At 30.9% G+C, this 17,518-nt stretch overlaps 3 protein-coding genes across 6 annotated transcripts; 2 read left to right on the top strand and 1 right to left on the bottom strand.

Moving 5' to 3' along the window:
* Window positions 1-337: 337 nt before the first annotated feature.
* Window positions 338-4,679, bottom strand: LOC112084109 (COBRA-like protein 2). Of its 3 annotated transcripts, XM_024153012.1 has the most exons (5): window positions 4,430-4,679; window positions 4,006-4,161; window positions 1,222-1,312; window positions 632-1,126; window positions 338-538 (listed from the first exon to the last, which is right to left on the bottom strand). In XM_024153012.1, the coding sequence occupies exons 1-5, from the start codon at window positions 4,484-4,486 to the stop codon at window positions 462-464; spliced, it is 876 nt and encodes a 291-aa protein (XP_024008780.1). In that variant the 5' UTR covers window positions 4,487-4,679; the 3' UTR covers window positions 338-461. The 3 variants fall into 3 exon arrangements, with proteins under 3 accessions (XP_024008780.1, XP_024008782.1, XP_024008781.1); XM_024153014.1 differs by lacking the exon at window positions 1,222-1,312 and having other exon boundaries at window positions 4,006-4,355; XM_024153013.1 differs by lacking the exon at window positions 1,222-1,312.
* Window positions 4,680-5,753: 1,074 nt separating this feature from the next.
* LOC18991872 (serine carboxypeptidase-like 18) lies at window positions 5,754-8,299 on the top strand. Its single transcript, XM_006415205.2, has 12 exons — window positions 5,754-5,893; window positions 6,001-6,146; window positions 6,232-6,308; window positions 6,407-6,529; window positions 6,640-6,742; window positions 6,848-6,882; window positions 6,973-7,074; window positions 7,159-7,245; window positions 7,328-7,474; window positions 7,576-7,647; window positions 7,731-8,012; window positions 8,133-8,299. Exons 1-12 carry the CDS (start codon window positions 5,754-5,756, stop codon window positions 8,211-8,213), a joined length of 1,395 nt encoding a protein of 464 aa, XP_006415268.1. The 3' UTR covers window positions 8,214-8,299.
* Window positions 8,300-10,774: 2,475 nt separating this feature from the next.
* Window positions 10,775-14,398, top strand: LOC18991871 (serine carboxypeptidase-like 18). Of its 2 annotated transcripts, XR_002897981.1 has the most exons (13): window positions 10,775-11,074; window positions 11,175-11,320; window positions 11,403-11,479; window positions 11,581-11,703; window positions 11,808-11,910; window positions 12,026-12,063; window positions 12,161-12,262; window positions 12,366-12,452; window positions 12,541-12,687; window positions 12,774-12,845; window positions 12,937-13,218; window positions 13,354-13,608; window positions 14,049-14,398. XR_002897981.1 is itself a non-coding variant. In XM_006415204.2 (12 exons), the coding sequence occupies exons 1-12, from the start codon at window positions 10,938-10,940 to the stop codon at window positions 13,432-13,434; spliced, it is 1,395 nt and encodes a 464-aa protein (XP_006415267.1). In that variant the 5' UTR covers window positions 10,775-10,937; the 3' UTR covers window positions 13,435-13,726. The 2 variants fall into 2 exon arrangements, 1 of the variants encoding a protein (XP_006415267.1); XM_006415204.2 differs by lacking the exon at window positions 14,049-14,398 and having other exon boundaries at window positions 13,354-13,726.
* Window positions 14,399-17,518: the final 3,120 nt, after the last annotated feature.

Below are 17,518 nucleotides of genomic sequence, written 5' to 3'. Positions count from 1 at the left end.
TCACATTTTAGTAAAACTAGAACCAAATCAATTTATCTACAATATAGTTCTTGAACCCCTATATCCGAACTACCCGAAACCCGAGTGAACCAAACAAAATACACAGACCTAGCATAAAAACCGGATCTGAACAATTTAGCCAAAACCAACACTAAAAATTTTGGTTCGGTTTGCTCAAAATACCCAATCTGTTATTGAGCCAGAATATTTTGCGTTTTGGTTCGGATAATAACCAAAACCCGAAGTTAAATCCGAAAAACCGAAAGCATGTAGATTTTTGGGTTTTTCAGTTTTCTTATCAGATTTTTTGGTTTTATCCACGTTTATTTTTTTCTCAGGTTTTTTCGGGTATTATTACCATAGTCGCATCACGTGAAAACTCCATAAACAAAAGTTATTTCTCTAAGAAAGCTGAAAAAAAAAAACAACAAAAGGAATAAACTACAACTCCCACAACTTCATCAGTCATCGTTGTTAAGAATCTTGTTGAACTTTTTTTCAGGTTTGTCGCGACGACCGCAACGCATACTCCACGTCTCTACAAAAGAAAAGGACCATGATTATAAAAGCTTATAGAATAATAGAAGACAACTGTAATATATAGATGTGCCAATAAAATCAATGAACTTACTCATATAACCCCGAGTTTTACTTGAAAAAAACAATGATTCACATATGTAATTCGCTCTTGGTGAGGTAAATTTGACAAATCTTGGCAGCTCAAAATATCTAATACCAAAACCGCGCGGCTCATTATATCCAATGCCAGCTCGGCCAACATTAATTTGGAATGATGATGAGCTTTTCGCAAGGTCGGCTTCTCTAAACCACGAAGGAATCACACAGCCCTTGCAACGGTTTGGTTCTATTTTCACATAATTGATGGTGTAGCCACCTGCCGAGTTATTGCCATGTTTTTTCTCTTTAACAGCCACATGTTGTTTACCTTTAACACCCACAGTGCTCAATAGGATTTCGTCTTCAGGCCATGCCCACCGTAGTTCCCATGGCCTTTCAATGTCGTGATTCTTCAAGTAGTTCAAGATTGTGATATTAGCCGAGTAATTGTCAGAACTTTCATTCATGATGTCCCACCTTACCGTCACATGTCCCTCTTGAAACCAATCTATATACGCCGAGAGATAACAAAGAAAAAAAAGCATGAAATTACCATACGATTTAGCTATAAGGAAGAATCACAATTACAATTATAAACCGTACTAGGCATATATCGACCCAATGAAGTCTCCATCAAAAGCAAGATCATAAAGACCAGTTTCGTTGTTGAATATGCACTCCACATTGTGAGTCCCTAGACAACAGACAATTTTCAGGGATTTCTCTTTCAGTCTCTAGTTTTATAACTGGAATTAAGAACATTCTCACTTTTCTTTATATAATTTTTTCATTACATCTGAGCCAAAAAAAAAAAGGTTTGAGGACCTTTTCCTAATGAAATTGAGGCAAAATATTCGGGATAATATCGTTTCTTTTTGTAATATCTATTAATTTACTTTAAAGTTCTAACTCTATCTTAACTCTAATCTTGTTATCGAAAACAGAGGCTACTCCACAATATATTGTTTTATAATATATATATTCTATTATATATCCTTAATTTATGGTTTTTATATAATAAACGTTATACAATGGTGATATTATCTAGTTGACATAGTCGGCATACATTGTTGTTTTAAGTATCCACTTGTAATTATCTCCTTAGATTCTGTAAAAATATATACTTGTAAAAGATTATTCTTAAAAAGAGAATATTTAGCTTCGACCAAAAACAAAAAAGAGAATATTTAACTGATTCTGAATACAGATTATAACTCCAATAATTTTAGAACCAAAAAAAATCGTACAAATTCTCTCTCTTGATTTTTTATTTTATTTAAAATCATTACGAGAGAACCTCCATGTATGCACGGATACTGTTTTTAATTTATATTTTAAATAATTTATATTGAATTTTATGTTTACTATTAATGTTATTTTATTTAAAATATTTATATTTTCTTCGATTTCTTTTTGATGATACATTATTTGTAATCTTTTCTACACTAGTTGTGTCAAATGGTCTAATTTTTCTCCCAAGAAAATAAGGGACTAAAACTCTACTATTTTAATTTTTGTATGAAGACGTAATAGTTAACTTAAAAATATACGTTGAATATCAGAGAAAAATATTTATTTGTTCTTCGATCTTCATATTCTTTTTATTCTTATAAATCTTACTAATATAATACTTGTTAACTTTTTTAATTTACCACTAGATTCTAACCCCTTGCATCCGCACGAGAATGTTTCATTTTTATTTCTAATATAAATTTTTTTAATAGAATTTCATTTTATTATTTATTTCTTTTTAAATCAAGAAATTTGTTATTATGTTTTAACTTTGAATAGTATAAATTTCTATATTAGTAGAATAAGAATATGAGTTAATTAAGTATATATTGATTTAATGTTAATTATGAACTTTGTTATTATGTAAATTTAGATTTACACATAAACAATCTACATATCTATGAATTGGCTAACTGGTCCGTTTAATTATCTCAAATTATTTTTTAATATTTTATATGTTTTGATAAAGTAATACAAATAAGACTGTAATTTATAAATGCATAACTCCAACTTGCTCCATCATATTATTGTATAATATAAATATTTATCAATATTAAATATTTTATACTTTAGACCGATTTATTATGATAAAATACAATAAGATATTCATTTACCATTTGTGTTATTATGAAAATTTTATTTAAAATAAAAAAAAATTAAATTAAAATGTAACCTGTATTTAAAGAATTCTCAAGTAACTAAAATTATTATATAAATTTTCGTAATAAATTTATTTATAATTTTTTTTAATGTTAAATTAAATTAAATCTAAATTTCGTAATTAAATTAATTAAAAAAATTTCGAATAATTTAAAATTTAAATTAAATATAATCTATATTTAAGGAAATCTAACAATATCTAAATTAATAATCAATTTTCGAAATATAATATAATATAAAATAAAATATTTTTAAAAAATTTAGGTCTGTTTGGAAACAGGCACTAAAAGTGCTTCTGTTTTAATATAATAGATTTTGAATTTTTTGGTTATATATATTTTATTGATTCCATCTTTTTTATTTTAAAAAAACCGTATATAACATTTTTATGTAGATATCTTTCTTTTTGCTATTATTTTTAAATAATTTTTATTTCTAATCATTTATTAAATATTCTTCGTGTTTTATAATTTTATTAGTTGGTTTTATATAAGATTAATTTGAAACTTTTTAACTTATTCAGTCTCATATTTTTTTTCCATTTGCATTAAAAACATTTAAAAAATAAAAAAATGATACATTCAAAAAATCTTGTATTATATAATATTTATAAGTTTTTATATATTTAAAATTAAATTTGAATTTCATTATAATACAAATATATATTAATATTTATTTATGTTCTTTAATGTGTTTTAATGTGTTTGCTTTAAATTTGATTTTTTATTTATTTTATTATTTTTTAATAGAAACATGTGGTACTCTCTCCAATACTGATGTGTCACTCAATTGGAGAAAGTTGATCAAATTTATTATATAAGATATATAATCTTACATCAAGACACATTCAAATTTGAGATTATGCTTTTAGTCTAACCCAAGCAGCCAATTTCATTCGTAAACTATAGAAGAAACCAGATGTAAACCTCGAACAAATTCATTTCTCAATAGAATTGATTTAGTCCAATACCAGAGATACAAAGTATCTACATTTCCCAAATTCCATTCACATTCGAGAGTGTGCTTATGCAAAACTCAAGCATACAATATGAACAAAACATCTTAGAATAACGTCACAAAACATCTTAAAAGAATCTCTCAATTATATCCAAAAAATCTGATCAGCGAAACAGATATATGAAGTTGTTATTTTTCCCAGTTAAATGTAGATCAAGAGATAGGACATGACTTAGTTAAAGAGAAGATATACATTACCAGAGTGGTTGTAGGAGTTAAGGTTGCGAAAATTGTTGCACTCCTTGCTGAATTGAACCTTAGCGTTGCCTCTTCCGAACGGTTTGACCAAGAAACAGTTGTAGGTCTTGACGATCTCCCAGAGCAATTGTCCTGGAACTGTTGCCATTTCGAGACCTACGGATACACCAAACCAATCAATACAAAAACGAGTGTTTTATCAAATCATCCCAAATGATAGATAGATGAGAACAATTGAATTGATAGATGAGAAAGGATCTAATCTTAGCGCAAAATTTCGCGGAGAGAGAGAGAGATAGAGAGAGTCGGTTTTAATGGTTGCGCCGGAGCTGTGTGATATGACGATGGAGCTATTGAAGAAATGCCAAACACAAATCAAGAGAAGAATATGAGATACAAAAAATTAAGACTAAAGGAATCTCACAACTGATTGGAAGTGAAGCTTCATCCTTAGAATTTGCTGGATAACTCCTCCAACCATTTGAGTAATGCTCGTAGAATTTTCTGGATAACTCCTCTAACCATTTGAGTAATGCTCGTAGGAAAATGATTCCTGTATCTCGTCCCTGAGTAGAAGCAATAAATCGTGAGGAACTTCGGTTGGTCCAGGGGAGTTTGAAATCACTTGAGAAGATTGTCGCACAAATCAATCAAACATATGGTGGTTAAAAGGTAATGGCCATTGACGGAAACCCTATCGGGGAGATTGGAAGGAATGAGGTAGAGAATGACAGGGTTTTTTTGTAGTTTTTTAAAGAAAATGTTATTTTTTAAATTTATGATTTTTGGAAACAGGTGTCAGCCTCTCCAATACTGACGTGTCAAGTAGCTGGAGAGAGTTCAACCTCTTTTATATATAAGATATAACACGAAAGTATAGTTAATTAATTGATATATGATGTTATTACCGTAATTAATTAAGTCATAGTTTGATTTTAAACATTCTAGTCTCTTGAATTGTGTTTGATGCATATTAAAAGACTGAACCGCTACAAGCTGTGATTCAAACTATACCCATGGACTTTATCCAGGAGATGACAAACAGCGATTTTTGTTCGTATATAGCTCAAATTCAAGATATTCAATAGTTATTGGACTCGGGATAAATCTTTCCACGTAAAGTTATTTTAGTATCATAGGGGGCTGGCTAGTAGTCTAGTGGAAGATCAGGTGATGGTCCAAGATCGTGGACTATATTATAATATCTTTATTGTAAACAAACGACAAGTTGAAGACTTGAAGTATTAATATATGCTTAGCGTAATTAAGTCCTCGGAGATCTTAAAGACCAAACCATAAAAAACAAAAAAAAAATAGTAAAAAGAAAAAAACTCGAACGAGGAGAGAGAATTGGTTTCTGGTTAAAGAGGTTAGAACCGGTTCAGCGCAAAGAGAGGTACGAAAAACGCTAAACCTTGATCGGTTGGCTTTTAAGCAGGTTTTAAGATTTAGTGTAGATCCGAACGGTTTAATCGGTTAAATCAATACCTAACGGAAGGGAAAAAACTATACAGTTGTTCGATTTGTCCAGTCTCCAGAGCGCTAAACGAAACCATACTTTTCATATGTTGAATCGATACCAAACCGGAAAAGACTAGCTGAACCAAAATTTATCAGTTGAATCGATACCAAACCGGAAAACAAACGATTTGATCGGTTCGCTTATTTTGTATTTAGGTAACCATCCTTCTTTACACCGTTTTGTTTCCTAAAATGAAATCAAGAACTTGAAAAGGAGTTAATCAAGAATGTCTAAGGCATGGAAACTGAGGTTGCTTCTTCTGCTTCAACTGCTCCTCCTCTTGACTCAACATGGTGTTAATCCAGCCTCTGTAATCAGCCATCTTCCTGGTTTCGAAGGTCCTCTTCCTTTCCACCTTGAAACTGGGTCAGTTTCCTGATCTTCTTCTTCTTCATCCTCTGCTTTTCAATATTCATGACTAACAATAACACAACCGAAATGATTTAAAATCTTTGCATATTTCTTATGAAAAGCTATATTGGTGTTGGTGAGGAAGAGAAAGTTCAGCTTTTCTACTACTTCATCAAATCAGAGAACAATCCTGAAGAAGACCCTCTTCTGATTTGGCTAACTGGAGGACCTGCTTGCACTGCTCTCTCTGCTCTTGCTTTCGAGATCGGTAATTTCAAGAAAGAAAAAACCCTTAAAAAGATTTGGACTTTAATTGATTCTACTCTTGTTTTAGCCCTCTTGGTTTAGTGCAGGTCCGTTGACTTTCAAAACTGAGGGCTACAATGGAAGTTTACCTTCTCTTATCTCCACTTCATATTCTTGGACAAAGGTGACTCCATAAAACGTTGACGTCACATCACAAACTTACTATAGGCCTTTTTTCGCGGTTTTATCGGTTTCAAGATTGTTGTGTTGATTATTTCTCAGGTAGCTAACATAATATTCCTGGATCAACCTGTTGGGACTGGCTTCTCTTACTCAACAACTCGTCTTACTTATAAGCCTAGTGACACAGGAGAAGCAAAACAGACTTATCAGTTTCTTCAAAAGGTTCCAATATTGCATCAAAACATGTGATTCTTTTTTTAATAAACAAAAAAAATTGATTCTTGAGCCTCTATATATCATAATCTTTTCAATTTTTTTTTTTTTTGTTTCAGTGGTTAGTGGAGTATCCAGAGTTTGTCTCAAATCCACTCTATGTCGGTGGAGATTCCTATGCCGGTATAGTCGTTCCAGCCATTGTTCAACAGATCTCTAAAGGTTTGACTATTTTTTTTTTTTGGGTCATTATCCATATTTTGATCTTCTTTGGATATTATTTTACTTATGCACTTTATTAGAGTCTTACACATTATGGTTACGCAGGAAATGAACATAGCTACAAACCGATGAATCTTAAGGTTCATTAGTTTCTTCACTCATATGTTCAACATCATAACGTTAATATAGATATAAAAAAACTTGTTTAAAAGCATCATTTATACCAACAGGGTTATATTCTTGGGAACCCATCAACAGATCTAGATCAAGATCACAACTCCAAAATTCCATATGCTCATGGAATGGGACTGATCTCTGATGAACTCTTTGAGGTGTTTCGAAATCTTATCTAGTCTCTTCTCTATAAAAATGTAAGAATTTTTATTGAGATCATATTTGAAAATCTTTTTTTACAGTTGCTTAAGAGAAGCTGCCAAGGAAATTATGTAAAAGTAGACCCTACTAATACGCAGTGCTTGAAATTAATGGAAGACTACAATAAGGTAAACACATTCTAGAAATGTCGATAGCAAAGACTAATTTGGGACTTTATCGTTGATGATTATGATGATTGATGATTAACAGTGTGTGTCAAGGATAAATGAAGGATTTATTTTGATTCCATTGTGCGATTTAGCATCACCAAATCCATTTTCAATGGAGAATGTTGGAAGAAGAAATCTTGGAAGCCTTGTCCGCTCGGATCTTTCTCTTCCAACTCCTGATTGCTATGTAAGCCTAAAGAAAATTATAGAAAATTAATTCACTTGATGATTGCTTTAGTTATAAAATGGAAATCATATACCTATAAACCTTAGAGGTGAATTATGCAGATGTATCGGTATGTGCTAGCAACGCATTGGGCTAATGATGAAGATGTACGCAAAGCGCTTCATGTGGTGAAAGTATGTCATTTTACATACATACATGTCATAGCCTAACACTAATAAAGCAACTAAGAATCAATGTATGAATGTGGAATTTACAGGGAAGTATAAGGGAATGGGTGAGATGTGATTGGGATATGGCTTATGAGAAAGATATAAAGAGTAGTGTACCTTACCATCTAAACAATAGCATGAAAGGGTTCTATAGGTCATTGGTTTATAGTGGTGATCATGACATGATGGTGCCTTTTCTTGGAACCCAAGCTTGGATCAAATCTCTAAACTATTCAATCATCGATGAATGGAGGCCATGGTTTGTTAACAATCAAGTTATTGGATACACAAGGACTTACGCAAACAACATGACATTTGCCACTATCAAAGCAAGTCTTTTTGCTTCTTTTTTTCTCATCAAATTTGTTTTTTTTTGAATAATATTTTCGTTGTTACATTTTACAACTGAAAAGGGTTTTTAACTTTTTATAATTGGTTTTATTTTGCAGGGAGGAGGGCACACTGCAGAGTATAAACCAGAGGAGAGCTTCATGTTGTTTCGAAGGTGGATACGTGGTCAACCTCTGTAGCATAGTGAGCTTCAAGCCTTCAACGAACCTAACATCATAGCTTCTTAAAGAATGTTATTTTCTAAATCTTATTTTCTTTGGAATTTTGTCAGTAATATAACACATGATTAAATGTTATTTCTAAAAATGTTTTTGCTTTAATAGTTTAAACTAGATTTTATCCCGTGCATCTGCACGGAAATTTTTTTTAATCAAAATTTGTAATCTAATTTATGTTTTCTTTATAAATATAAATTTTTAATAAGTGATATAAAAAAATTTGTATTTAGATATAATTTTTTTTAGTATAACCACCATGATCATAAAAACATAATTTTAACCCGGTTGTTTTAATAATCAAAAAGTGACCGTTATTATAAAAATATATTTCTAACTCGCTCATTTTATTAATCTGAAAAAAGACCATGATTATGAAGCCATAATTCTAACCCGCCCGTTTATATTACTTTATAATATAAATATTTAGTAATTTTGAAATAATTTTCTTCTAATATCTTGCATTCTTTGATAACCTAATCAGCATAAGACAATAATTATAAAAAAATTTAACTTGTCCCATCAAATTATTATATAATATTAATATTTATCTATTTTTAATATGTAAAATTTTAATCTGATAGAATATGATTAAAAAAATATATAATAAGATATTTGTTAATCATATGTGATATTCTGAAAATTTTATTTAAATTTCAAATGTTAAATTAAATCTAACCTATATTTAAGGAAGTCTATTTAAATTAATATCTATAAACTATAGATATAACATATATTTAAGAAAATTTTTAGTTATCTAAATTAGGAGAATTGCTAAAAATAGACCACAATTTGATTCCAAATGCAAAAGTATACCCCAAATTCAACCTATTGCAAAAATAGGTCAGAAGGGTAAAGAAATTACTATTATCTCCTACATGAGTAAACAAAAAACGGATGTCTCAATTACGATTATAACCTTGCGAAGTCTGCAAATATTAATGAAGTCTTCTCAGCAGACTGATAAAGAAGTCTACTATACTATTAAATCATATTTTAAATTTAAAAATTATATAAAAATAATGTAAACTGAAATTTGTTTTTATAAATCAAATGTCAACAAGTATGATCTATGAAAATTATAATTTAATAAAAATGAATCATTTTTAACCATCTAAGATAAACATAAAAAGTGAAAAGTTTTAAACTAGGGCTGCAGACTTCTTTATCAGTCTGCTCAGCAGACCGTAAAAGAAGTCTGCTATATTATTAAATTTTATATTTAAATTTTAAAATTATGTAAAAATAATATAAACTGAAATGTGTTTCTATAATCAAATATCAATAAGTATGATCTATATAAATTAGAATTTAATAAAAATTAAACATTTTAAACCATCTAAAATAAACATCAAAAGTGAATAATTCTAATTTAGGGTTACAGACTTCAAAAGAAGTCTACTCTATTTTTAAACTTTATATTTTAATTTAAAAATTATATAAAAATAATTTAAGCTGAAATTTGTTTTCATAAAACAAATATAAACAATGTTGATGTATATAAATTAAAAAGTAATATAACCAATTCAAATTAAACCAACAAAGATAAATATCTTTATTATAGGTTTTAATTTAGGGTTAAATATCTTTATTATAACCAATTCAAATTAAACCAATTCAAATTTATAGGTTTTAATTTAGGTTTTAAATTAGGGTTTTAATTTAGGTTAATTATAGGTTAAATATCTTTATTATAGGTTTTAATTAAAAATATCCGAATATTGCTATTTATTTTTGGTTTATGTACACATTTTGACATACATCCAGACTTTTGTATAGCACCGATAGCAAACTAGCTAAGTCGTTGTTATGCAAGAATCTCCAAAAATAGATGATTTATGAAATTGAAAATTATGAAAATGAGCATGAAAGAGTTTTTAAGATGAAATTGGAGAGAAATTTGTAAGTAAAATGAAGTTATAAGCGACACAATGAGCAGTTAGAGCTTCAAAATTGGTTAGGCAAACATTTAGAGCTTCAAAATTGGTTGGTAATGATGGTTGGCAAAATTTAAGAAGATGGCGTTTTCGTAAATAAGTGATATATTTTAGAATGGTTGTATATTTTTGGTATTTTTCAGAAAAAATAAAAATTGAAAACATGATGGCATTTTCGTGAATATATGTGGTTGTGAGGAGATAGTAGAGAGAAAATGGCATTTGTTGAAGAGGGAGAAAATAGATGTTAGATTTGCATTTGACTTCAATGTTGAGGTCATATGTGCAAGAAGCCCTCTAAATTAATATCTAATTTTTAAAGTTAAATTTATTTATATATAAAAATTAAAAAAACCTTTGTGAATGTTTTAAAACAAATACTAAGTTTCTGTTTTAATATAGTTTAAAAATGAAGGTACATTTGTAAACTTTACTTATTTTGACATCCCGTAAGACTTACAAATGTAAACCAAAAATAACAGATGTAACGAACTTTCTGGATAATTTATTTATTTATTTTTGACGGCAATTTTTGGATATATCTGATGAGAGAGAAAGTAAAAGCACAAAAACAAAACGAAGAAGAAATTGCTATAGAGAGAACAGGTTTAATCAAAACCAAATAAAGAAAGACACTATTTCGACTTGATCGGCTCGGCTATACTGCCCAGCCTTTAAGTAAACTCTTCCTTCTTTTTTCTGTTTTGTTGCCTGAAACGAAATCAAGAACTTAAAAAGGAGTTAATCAAGAATGTCTAGAGCATGGAAATTGAGGTTGCTTCTTCTCCTTCATCTGCTCCTCTTGACTCAACAGGGTGTTAATTCAGCCTCTGTGATTAGCTATCTTCCTGGTTTCGAAGGTCCTCTTCCTTTCCACCTTGAAACTGGGTCAGGTTCCTCTTCCCCTGCTTCTCAAGATTCATAAACTATCAATAACGCAACTGAATGGGTCTGAATCTTTGCATCTATCTTTCTTTCTTATGAAAAGCTATATTGCTGTTGGTGAGGAAGAGAAAGTTAAACTGTTCTACTACTTCATCAAATCAGAGAACAATCCTGAAGAAGACCCTCTTCTTATCTGGTTATCGGGAGGACCTGGTTGCACTTCTCTCTCTGCCCTTGCTTTTGAAATCGGTAATTTTCATTTTCAAGAAGAAAAATGAAAAAGATTTGACCTTTTTAGTTTGATTTTCTAAATCTATTCTTGTTTTTGTAGGACCTTTGACTTTCAAAACTGAGGGTAACAATGGAGGTTTAACTTCTCTTGTTTCCACTTCATATTCTTGGACAAAGGTCACTCCTTTAAACATTCACTATCACAAACTAGTTATAGGCTTGTTTTTTTGTTTCGGTTTTACCGGTATCAAGATTTTGTTTGTTTGATGATTTCTCAGGTAGCTAGCATAATATTCTTGGATCAACCTGTTGGGACTGGCTTCTCCTACTCAACAACTCCTCTAGCTGATAAGCCTAGTGACACAGGAGAAGCAAAGCAGACTTATGAGTTTCTTCGAAAGGTCTTTGCTTTCTTGAACCCTTTTCAGAGTGTTTTGTTGAGACTCTCAAGCATAGCTTCCATATTATAAATCTTTTTCTGAATTTTGTGTTGCTGTTGTTGTAGTGGCTTGTGGATCATCCAGAGTTTGTCTCAAACCCTTTTTATGTTGGCGGAGATTCTTATGCCGGTGTAGTTGTTCCAGCTATTGTTCAACAGATCTCAATAGGTTTGCTATATTTTTCCTTTGCCATTATAATCAATCCCCCAAAAATCAATCTTCTCTTGATTTAGTTTTACTTAGCCGTAGTTTATTACAGTCTTACACATTACCGTTAACGCAGGAAATGAGCATGGTTACAAACCTCTAATCAATCTTAAGGTTCATCAATATTCTTCACTCATATGTTTATCTTAACGTTATATATAGACTTATAGATATACGTATAGTTTGTTTGAGTTTCATTTTATACCAACAGGGTTATGTTCTTGGGAACCCGACAACAGATTATGATAGTGATTATAACTATAGGATTCCATATGCTCATGGAATGGGACTGATCTCTGACGAACTCTATGAGGTAAATATGAAGTCTTATCTAAACTAAAAAAAAAATATTGAAGTCTTATCACTAGTAAGTATTTTTTTCTATTGAAATAGTTTCTTAAAAATTTTGTTCGCAGTCGCTTAAGAGAAGCTGCGAAGGAAGTTATCTAAAAGTAGATCCTTCTAATACACAATGCTTGAAATTAGTGGAAGACTACGATAAGGTAAAAGTTGAACTCGAGTTTAGAATTGTGACTATCGAAGAGTACTAATTTGAGACTCTAATTTGTTGTTGGTGATGATGATCAACAGTGTATTTCAAGGATAAATCTCGCATTAATTTTGACACCATTGTGTGATCTTGAATCGCTGAATTCGTTTTCAAAATATCATCTTGGAAGAAGAGATCTTAGGGAACTTGTTCACTCACATCTTCCTCTTCAACCTCGTGATTGCTATGTAAGCAAAAATAAAATAAAAATCCATTTAACTGAGGTATAAAAGGGAAATCATTTAGCTAAACCATTAGATGACGAAATATGCAGTCTTATCGGTATTTGCTAGCTACAAATTGGGCTAATGATGAAGATGTACGCCGAGCACTTCATGTGGTGAAAGTATGTCACAATCATATACATACATATGCACATATATGTCATTAATTAATACCAAAAAGGCACTTATTTAAATGAAATGTGAAATATGCAGGGAAGTATAGCGAAATGGGTGAGATGCGACTGGGATATGGCTTATGAGAAAGATATAAAGAGCAGTATACCGTTTCATCAAAACATTAGCATCAAAGGGATTTATAGGTCATTGGTTTATAGTGGAGATCATGACATGATGGTGCCTTTTCTTGGAACTCACGCTTGGATCAAATCTCTAAACTATTCGATCATTGATCACTGGAGGCCATGGTTTGTTGACAATCAAGTTATCGGATACACAAGGACTTACGCCAACAATATGACATTTGCCACTATCAAAGCAAGTCCTTGTTCCTTTTGTTTTCTCATCAAATGTTTTTTTTTTTTTTTTTTTTTTGGTTTTTTGAATGTTTTTGTCGTTACATTTTACAATTGAAAAAGTTTTATATATATATAAATTGGTTTCATTTTGCAGGGAGGAGGGCACACTGCAGAGTATAAACCAGATGAGAGCTTCATGATGTTTCAAAAGTGGATACGTGGTCAACCTCTGTAACATAGTGAGGTTCAACGAATACAAACATCATGATATATATAGCTTTATAAAGATCAAATAATTCACCTTTCTCAGTTCTCTCACGAGGGCGAAGCATAGATAGAATGCTTCCAAACAGCTGCTTCCGGCCTTCACGAGTTTCTGAATATTACCGGCCAAACTTCATTAGATTTGGTATGGAAAGAGCAGAACTTTAATCACATTAGGTCATGAGTTGGAATCTTTCGTACTTTCGTAGTATTAGTACATGTTTTTATTTTTCATGGTTTCTTTGAATATTGATATATATTGGCCCAGAAAAAAAAAATATTTTGCTTCTAGCCCACATACAGGAAAATTATGGTTTAATATCGTATATTGCTTGGAGAATCTGGAAAATGAGGAATAAACTTGTTTTTGAAAACAAGAGAGAATTCATTCCTCAGGTTATCAATAAAGCATTAATGGATTATCACTTATGGGATTTGTCCAAACATGGAATGAAGAGAATCAATCCAATAACTGTCATCGTCGACAGAACCATCATTTGGAGAATGCTCATGATGGCTATCAGCTAAGTAATAGATATTGCTGATATGTAGATGCATCATGGACATCATCTGCTGTGAATGCAGGTATTGCTTGGTCCTTATACCGTATCAATGGAGAAAAAATTATGCAAGGCAGCTCATCAATTGAACCAGTACGTAGTATCTCCATTAGCAGCTGAAGCAAGAGCATTATTAAGGGCAATTCAAGAAATGAGAATACTAGCTTATGAAGAAGTCTTGTTTGTTGGGGACAACAATGTTCTTTTTAGGAGCGTTAATGCAATGCACAACTCGAGAAAGAGACAATATTGGTGTCACCCAGATATATCAATAGAAGTCAAAGACATTGTTAAGATATCATGTAGGGGTATGAGATGTTCATTTATGTATGTTAATCGTAATGTTGTATGGGAAGTTGATAGGCTTGCTAAGATAGCTAGAGAGCAAGTTCAAAGCTATAAAATATCTTGGTATGTAATGTAAACTTTGTATTCACAGTTGTTAATAATATAGTTTGCCGATAAAAAAAAAGCCCAATATATGTCAGGTTTGGCACAGCTTCCAATGCAAGGAAAAGAAGATAGGATGGGATGGAAAATCGAGGGTGAGAGCCTAAGACCTAAAAGGATCAGCAATGCAAGCACTCCTAATGGAGTACTTAAGCAATAAAATATTATTAACTGGATCTTAAGAACTTTAATTAAAAAACTAAGATAATGCTGTTTCCAATGGAAAAATCCTAATGTGGTTCTTAAAAAAAAATCCAGATCCTAAAAGAGTTGGCGGAGACAAACCGAGTCCAACTCGTGATGTTTCAGATGATAATAATCCAGACCCCAATTCGGTTTATAAGGCGGAGGCGGCGAAGGAAGGATTGGAAGCGAGTCACTCGAGCAAGTTAGGCGAGACGGTGATGTTGGGAAGAAAACGGAAACGACAGAAATTCAGTGCCGGCAGCAAGAATAATCACGAAGGTGGCACCAGCAGGATCAGATCGATGCAACTCGGTGATTTCATCGAACAAAACGAGGAGAAGAAGAGAAATGAAAATTTTTTTTTGTCAATGCAGCTTTTCCTCTCTGTGTATTAACTCATGCCACGTAGCCCATAAGAATTGGTGCTTAGAACATCAGCAATAGTAGTACCCTATTAGAGATGCTTAACAATATAATAATGTTAAATTTAAGTTAAGTACCTCTATTAAAAAAGAGTAGGATTCTGTTCTCCAATGCAAGAACCTCTGGGATAGTGGGATTCCTAAAAAATTCTAATAGAAGTCCATTTTCTGCGCCGGAGATGGAGATGAAGAAACCAGCGATCGCGAAAAAGACGCCAGAGATGGAGAGGAAGGCGGAGGAAACTGTGAGATGCTTATCGTAATCCATAAAGGGGACACACACCAAGCTTATTGAGTTAAAGGCTATATTCAGAAAACTCTGTAGGATTGAGGAGAAGCAGAGGAGAAACACTTAATCAAACCAAATCGGCGGCGGAGGTTGGCGATGCAGGTTGGCAGACAGAGGTTGGCGACCAAATCGGCGATGGAAATTAGGTGGTTGGCGACCAAATCGGCGGCAAAGTGAAGACGGAGAGATCAAGGAGGAGAAGCGTAGTCGCATAAAAGAAAATAGTTGTTTTTCTTTTCAATAAATCTAACCAATCATGAATAGACACCTAGCCCTTAAGAATCGATGCTTATTAACCAATTAAAAGTCTTAAATAAGAATCGATTCTTGAATTATTGACTAGTTTTGATTTAATTTTATTCTAAAAAATATTAAGTTCTCCTCTTTATAACTTGCGTTGCTGATGTTCTTATGAGTCTTATTTAAGTATTTGTATTTTATTTTGTTTTGGATTTTTATTTGGGTCTAAGCACCTCTTATTTTTGGGTTAAGCATCTGCGTTGTTGATGCTCTAAACTCTGATTGGTGATAATCTGAAGTGCGGTTTTAAAAAAAAAAATTGGAAAAACGCAAATATATACGAATCACAAATTTGTTTTAATAATTGGCATTTTACAAAAAACCTTCCAAAATTGATTCATGGTTTTCGAATGACATAATTTTCTCTTGCACCGTTTTTTTGAATTCTTCACCTATATCCAATGGTTCAATAATCATGTACTGATTTTTTTTTATGTTTAATTTGAAGATTTTTATATTAATAAAAAGCTGATGCAATTTGGTTTGGAAATAAGTTTTTTACAACACATTCGTTTACATTTACTTGGAAAAAACAAAAATACAAATCTTCTATTATTTCTTTTTGCAATCATTTTTTTTTGCTCAACATCAATTTTTATTTCTCCAAAAAGTGATATTAATTATATATATCTTAACATACTGAATGATCCAATTTGGCATAAGAGAATACAACCTAGTTTCTGATTTAAAAAAAAAGATATTTTTTAATAGATTAGTAAAATTAATTTTAATAAAGTAGCATATAATATAAAAAAATAAGTTATGTAGTAATCCATTTATAAATTTAGAATATCTAATACATGCAATTTAACTACATAATTTTAAACCCTTATTTAAAAATAAATTTATAATTTAAATTTTATAAATATATTGAAAATGTTTCTTTATCAATACAAAATAAATCATTTAATTACAATGATATTAATTATTTACATATATATTTATCATCTACAATTTATAATATGTACCACTTGTTGCCTTATTCGCCATTTAAACATTTTAATATAGACCGCAAGCTATATTTTCACTAATCAATCATTATTTTGTACCGCTTATTAGGTCTGATTAGTGAAAATGTTTTTAGTTGTGCGGGAAAAATGGTTTAAGAGTGTGATATGGTTCAATTGCGGTACATGCAGGAAAATAAATTTGCGGGATAAGTACGGTTTGTATATAATAAGCGGTACATAATAATATTTGATTGGTGAAAGAAATTAATATACGGTGTAAATTTTTTTTGTTAGATGTTATAAAAAAATAAACTTAATATTTTTGAATAGAACTGAATATCTCAACAAAATTAAAATATCTAAATTTTTTTATTTAAAAAATATTTTTTAATTAAAAAACGCACTAGATACAACAAAACACCATAAAAGAGGTGTGTAATTACTATACACTACGTATTTCACTTTTTCTTCACAAAACTGATTTATTATATTAATATTTTAATTAAAAAAGAAAAGACAAAAAACGCACTACAACTTGATCAAAATGGTTGAATGGTAACATATAAATGAATTCAAAATTTTCCTAAAAACCACACCATTAAAATGTCACCATTCATTATATACAAACTGCATTTGTTCTGTAAATATATTTTCCCGCATGTACCGCAGTTGAACTATACCACATTCTTAAACTGATTTTCCCGCACAACCAAAAACGCGGTCATCATTCGGACCCTAAGAGTGTGAATGGTGAAAAGTGAAAAACGTTTTTCATAAAGAAAAATGTAAAACCTCAGAAAAGTCACCAATCAGACAAAAGTTGTCAACAATTTACGTTTTTTTGTTAATAAATCACAGTTTTATCCAATGATTTAAAGGGTGGACCGCCTTTCAAAAA

This window comes from Eutrema salsugineum, unplaced genomic scaffold, assembly GCF_000478725.1.
Source record: "Eutrema salsugineum unplaced genomic scaffold, Eutsalg1_0 scaffold_5, whole genome shotgun sequence".
In the NCBI taxonomy this organism is placed as follows: domain Eukaryota; kingdom Viridiplantae; phylum Streptophyta; class Magnoliopsida; order Brassicales; family Brassicaceae; genus Eutrema; species Eutrema salsugineum.
The sequence above is the reverse complement of the archived record's forward strand: the minus strand, read 5'-3'. Positions and strand labels throughout refer to the sequence as shown.

What these genes read in the sequence shown, in the direction of transcription:
- LOC18991871 (XM_006415204.2), top strand. Translation starts at nt 10,938, where the DNA reads ATGTCTAGAGCATGGAAATTGAGGTTGCTTCTTCTCCTTCATCTGCTC. An exon ending in TGCCCTTGCTTTTGAAATCG is followed by an intron (nt 11,321 to 11,402) that starts GTAATTTTCATT and finishes TTGTTTTTGTAG; the next exon opens with GACCTTTGACTTTCAAAACT. An exon ending in CTTCATATTCTTGGACAAAG is followed by an intron (nt 11,480 to 11,580) that starts GTCACTCCTTTA and finishes ATGATTTCTCAG; the next exon opens with GTAGCTAGCATAATATTCTT.
- LOC112084109 (XM_024153012.1), bottom strand. Translation starts at nt 4,486, where the DNA reads ATGGTTGGAGGAGTTATCCAGCAAATTCTAAGGATGAAGCTTCACTTC. An exon ending in AGCTTCACTTCCAATCAGTT is followed by an intron (nt 4,162 to 4,429) that starts GTGAGATTCCTT and finishes GTGTATCCGTAG; the next exon opens with GTCTCGAAATGGCAACAGTT. An exon ending in TAAAACTCGGGGTTATATGA is followed by an intron (nt 539 to 631) that starts GTAAGTTCATTG and finishes TTTCTTTTGTAG; the next exon opens with AGACGTGGAGTATGCGTTGC.
- LOC18991872 (XM_006415205.2), top strand. Translation starts at nt 5,754, where the DNA reads ATGTCTAAGGCATGGAAACTGAGGTTGCTTCTTCTGCTTCAACTGCTC. An exon ending in TGTTCAACAGATCTCTAAAG is followed by an intron (nt 6,743 to 6,847) that starts GTTTGACTATTT and finishes ATGGTTACGCAG; the next exon opens with GAAATGAACATAGCTACAAA. An exon ending in ACAAACCGATGAATCTTAAG is followed by an intron (nt 6,883 to 6,972) that starts GTTCATTAGTTT and finishes TTATACCAACAG; the next exon opens with GGTTATATTCTTGGGAACCC.